Here is a 5,093-nt window from a genome sequence, read left to right on the forward strand (position 1 = left end):
CCCGCTGGCTGCCGGTAATCGCCGTGCTCCGGGGAGGAGGTTAAGGGATAAGTTAGCGCGGTGGTGATATGCGACAGTATTTATTTATTTTGGAAGGAAGGCTGTAATTAACCCTAAATAACAGCCTTGCAGCGTGCAGGGGGGAGCCTGCTGGCCCCATCAAAGCGGGCAGAACAGGGAGTGACTGAGTGATGTGAAGTCGCAGATACTGAAACTATGTGCCTGATAATGATATAATTAGGGGATCACAGACTTCTGGCTGCTGTTGACTTCAAAAGCTTTAAGAGAAGCCTGCAGTCTCTCCTGTAGCCATCTTGACTAAAAGCAGACATTTTTCTTTAATAGCTACATACAGTAACAAGAAAGAGGAGGGAACAGAAGGGCATTGTTCACTGTTTCAAAATACTAAATACCCTTTCTGGCCTTTTGCATAGAACAGGAAGAAACTTTATGAATTGACAGAAATACAGTTTTAATACAGTAATACAAAGTCCATTCTGTTTCACTGAAAACGTGGCTTTAATTAAAAAGCAGTTGAATTAACCTGATGACTGGCCTGTCAGATTTTGTTCGTAAGATTGTCTTAAGTCAATAAAACATAGATTTTTAAACGTGATTGTATAAGCAGTTAAAATGAAAATATGTGTATTGTTTCACTTTATTCCCATGCTGTGCTGAAACTCGTGAAGGGACTGTCAGCTCTGGTACTGTGCCATGTTTGCATCTTACTTTTAACTCTCATACAGTGAGAAAATTATGAAGAGTATTTTTCTCAGAGAGGGTAGGGGGAAGACCTCATATGGAATGCTTAGAAAACGATTGAGTCTTTTTTTCTGTAACATGCTGGATGACAGTGAGTGTGAATTCATGAAAAATTAGGTTACTTAGTCTAAAAGCCCAAGGGAATTGGACTGGAGACAGTGAGACACTCCATCATTTGGCTTCTATTAAGCAGAGTTATTAAAGAGCAGCGGGAACTTCAAGGCCTGGAGCCTGCAGTAGCATTTTGGAGAAAGTATTAAAGTGGCCCAATGAGGGGAAACTAACTTGGTTGGGATGATTTTTAACATCTTGCAGAAGCAGTTTTGTTTTAGGTATAGGTGGTAAGTAGCATCATAAGAAGGGGTGGCAACTGGGAAACCTGTAGTTTGATTTTTGAATTGCTGATTGTAGAAGGAAGAAATCTGACAATTTGATCGACTTTAAAAGCCTTGGTGCCACTGTAATGGCACGTACCATGGGCACATCAGAAGTAGTTTTAAGTCCATTCTTCCAAGGATGACTCCAAAATCTGGCTTCCTCTTAAACCTTGGCTCGATGGCACATTGAATTATGTTTGAGTTGCAACTTGCCTAGAAAGAGTAAGTTTTCACTACAGCACAGGACATGTTTAATTCGTACCAGAGCAGTTTGGAGAGCACAAAATGAAGAGTTTTATGAAGGGAACCTTTTTATCGCTTCCTTCAGAAATTTTTGAGGTTTCCTGAGATTTTTTCATAGAGCCGGTAGAGGATTTTCAATCCAAGTGTTTCCCCTTTTTGACTGCATGTTGGATTGCATGTGAAATTGGAGAGAGGAAAGGGGGAGCTTTTAGCCTTGTAATTTCACCCCATTTAATGACTTTAAATTTGAGTTGAGAGACATTGCCTCTGAACAGAATAACTGTAAACTGGAACCTTTTTTTTTTTTTTTATAATACTGATAAAAAAGCCGTTTTGCATGAATAACTACTTAAAGAATTTCTTTCTTTCTGGAGAAATTACAAATAGTTGCTCAGTTTCACACAGAAAAAAACCTTCCTGACTGGGAGACTTGGATGGTAATGGTTCTAGCTAATAGCTTTATAAGGTGTTAGCTAAACCTGTTAAATTTTGGCACAGTATTGAGAGGTAATAAAGAATTCAGCAGTTCCGATTTTTTTTTTTTCATTTGTCACATAAATATTTAAACCTGGTATTTTTGTTGTGTGCTTATGCCCGGTTAAAAAAAAAAATTACTTTTGTAAAAATAGAATGCTGTTCCTGGAGTAATGGTTAAAACATAGATGTGACTTTCTTCTATGACTGAAGGTGTGTGTTGCTTTTAGAACTGGGATTTCACTTTAAATGCGGTTAAATGCAACTGCTGACAGCAAGTGGAAGTAGCTATAAAATGGTCTTGTTAGTTATTTACCTTCGGAAAAAAAAGCCACTGTAACATCCCCCGCCCCAACTCTCCCCCAAGTCCCTGTTTTAGTGAAATGCTTTTGCTTTAATTCAAAGGACCATGGTTCTAGTAATTAAAGCGAGTGCCCCAAGGCACTTGCAGGGATTAAGGTTACAACGAGGTAAGCACTGTACAGTGACGGGAAGGAAACAACCCAGGCTCTTGTGGATCTACAGTCTCTGGGTGTACCTCAAAACTGGCACTGAGTTTGGTTGTGTGATCCTTGTGGCTAATAAGAATATCTAGTGAGGTGTCCTTAGGGAACCAAATTCTTACCTATCTTACACTTTTTTTTTTTTTTAGGTGAGATCAGATGCTACTGTGATGCTGCACACTGTGTTGCAACCGGCTATATGTGCAAATCTGAGCTTAGTGCCTGCTTCTCCAGACTGCTTGATCCTCAGAATACACATTCCCCGCTTACTCATGGCTGCTTGGACTCTATTGCAAGCACAGCTGATATCTGCCAAGCCAAACAAGCACAAAACCACTCTGGCACCACCACCATGTCCACATTGGAATGCTGTCATGAAGATATGTGCAATTACAGAGGACTACATGATGTTTTGTCTCCTTCCAGGGGCGATACTTCAGGTAGGGCAATAAAGCTTCAGTGAAATGTCTCTTCTGGCCATCAGGCTGGCGACAGGCTAACCCTTGTGTGTCTGCTGTTATTGATCTAGTTGTTAATGTAAGTAGAGGCACCAGAGAGAGGAGTGGGTGGCTGGATGCGGGGGAGCATCTCGACCAATTAGCTTTTTTTATCTGCATTAATATTGGAAGTCTGTCGGAGGGCAGAAATTGTGTGAACAATTTCTATTGCATTTCTGCGACCTTTTGCCTTGGCATGGCTGGGTGCAGACAGTAAAAAGAATACTGCGCCACTAATATGGCTGCAGGCCTTGTGCCAAGGTGAAGGAGGAGTTATTTTGGCAGGAAAACAAGTTTTATGGATACCTGCTGTGGTCCAGTTGGTACTGTAGAGCTCAGTGTGTTTTCCTTATGTATCCAATGTAACCTGGAAAAGAATCACGTGTCTCTGTGTCACAAACAGCATATAAGTTGTCTTCCCTCTAATAAAGCAGACATTTTGCCTGATCATATTGACCTAAGAGCATTCTGTCTGTCCCCCTCCGCCGTTAGAAGTCTCTCTTGCCAACTTTTGACATTACTTCTGAGAATCAGTGGCAGTGATTTTCACTGTGAAATCAGCTCTTGGAGTAAGAAATTCCATGTTATAAGCTACCTTAGAAACTCATCTTTTTTTCTTTACCAGGAATATTTTCTGTAGATACTGCAGAGTGTAGCTGTTGTTCCTTAAACTTGTCAGTGTGGGATTTAGGGGAGTTGCTTATGTGTAAACCAGTGTAAATAAATCCTGAAATAAGCTTCACATCTTTCCTCTTTTCAGGACAAGGGAGCAGATACCAACATGACAGCAGCAGAAATCTCATCACCAAGGTGCAGGAACTGACTTCTTCAAAAGAGTTGTGGTTCAGGGCAGCTGTAATTGCTGTTCCTATAGCTGGTGGGCTGATCTTGGTGCTCCTTATCATGCTGGCCTTGAGGATGCTCAGGAGTGAAAACAAGAGACTGCAAGATCAACGACAGCAAATGCTCTCCCGTTTGCACTATAGTTTTCATGGACATCATTCGAAAAAAGGGCAGGTGGCAAAATTGGACTTGGAATGCATGGTGCCTGTGACTGGTCACGAGAACTGCTGCATGACCTGTGATAAAATGAGACATTCAGACCTCAGCAATGATAAAATTCTTTCGCTAGTCCACTGGGGAATGTACAGCGGACATGGGAAGCTGGAATTTGTATGACCAATTATTTTTTAATCTGAGCTGAACTTGCTCTCTGAACTCTAGAAGAAGGCCTTTGGGTTCTGCTGGACAGGAGCACTTTATTTTAAAACAAAAACTCTCATAAATCATCTTTGAGAAACAAAGGACCTCGCAAACAGAAACTTGGATATTTCTTCTGAAGGATTCCAAAAGTTGTCTTATTTGCACAGAGTAAAATACACTCAAATGTATTGTTTGCTTCAAAGTTATGAAAGCAAAAGTTAGAAGCTGTAAACACTGTCACCAGGGTTATCTGAACTGTAGGGAGCTGAGAACCGAGTTATTATAATAAACTGTGTGCAAGCTCCTATGTTTCCTGACTTATTGTAAAGATTTTTTTAAAATATATATATTTTGTCTGAAACTTGCTTGTGGCTTTTGTTTTGGAAAACAGGTTTTTTCTGGGGTGGTAGTGGGAAACAAATCAAGGTCATATGCATGGTAATGCTGTGCATAACAATTAGATTCTGAAAACAGACTCTTTTTCTACTCCATAAAGGAAATTAGGTGGTTATTAAAGAACAAAGGTGGCAGCTATGTTGTTTAATACTTCAAGTAACAGTGAACCTACATCCTCAATTCCTGGCTGTTGAATTTTTGTTCATAAACTCAATGAATTCTTCCAAAGCTTTGTGTGATACCTATTTCTTCTTCTCTGTTGATGAAGAAAGACTTCCTTTCTCTGTGCAAACCATGCCAGAAAGTGACTCCTAATTCTTTATAGCCGGTTTTCCTCCCTTGTCTCACTATTCCTGTTTCTATGATCTGTTTTCCTTTTGCACCTTTTACATTCGAACTTTTGGGGGGAGGAGAGGGAAACCCCAAAACCACACTGCCTATTCAGCTGTGGTTTGCTTTTTTCTTTTTTTTTCTTTTTTTTTTTTTCCTGTTTATAACCCTTCTGGGCGTAGTGGAAAGCATCTGCCTTGCTCTTCTGTCCTGTAACTAAGTATCACATGCTGCTACTTTTGTGTGGGACTGAAGTATCAACAGTGTTCTTTGATCTCTGACTCCTCCTTTATGCTCTTGCATAGGTG

The 5,093-nt window shown here is 40.3% G+C and overlaps 1 protein-coding gene across 1 annotated transcript in view; it reads left to right on the forward strand.

The window, feature by feature from the left end:
* BAMBI (BMP and activin membrane bound inhibitor) overlaps positions 1 to 4,420 on the forward strand; it is a 6,040-nt gene extending 1,620 nt beyond the window's left edge. The window contains 3 exon segments of the mRNA XM_025895410.2: positions 2,443 to 2,487; positions 2,489 to 2,799; positions 3,617 to 4,420. Of these exon segments, the coding sequence (XP_025751195.2) occupies positions 2,443 to 2,487; positions 2,489 to 2,799; positions 3,617 to 4,035 (775 nt within the window). The 3' untranslated portion in view covers positions 4,036 to 4,420.
* Positions 4,421 to 5,093: the final 673 nt, after the last annotated feature.

Source organism: Manacus vitellinus, unplaced genomic scaffold (assembly GCF_001715985.3).
Source record: "Manacus vitellinus isolate BGI_N305 unplaced genomic scaffold, ASM171598v3 scaffold_3_pilon, whole genome shotgun sequence".
NCBI classification, from domain to species: Eukaryota; Metazoa; Chordata; class Aves; order Passeriformes; family Pipridae; genus Manacus; species Manacus vitellinus.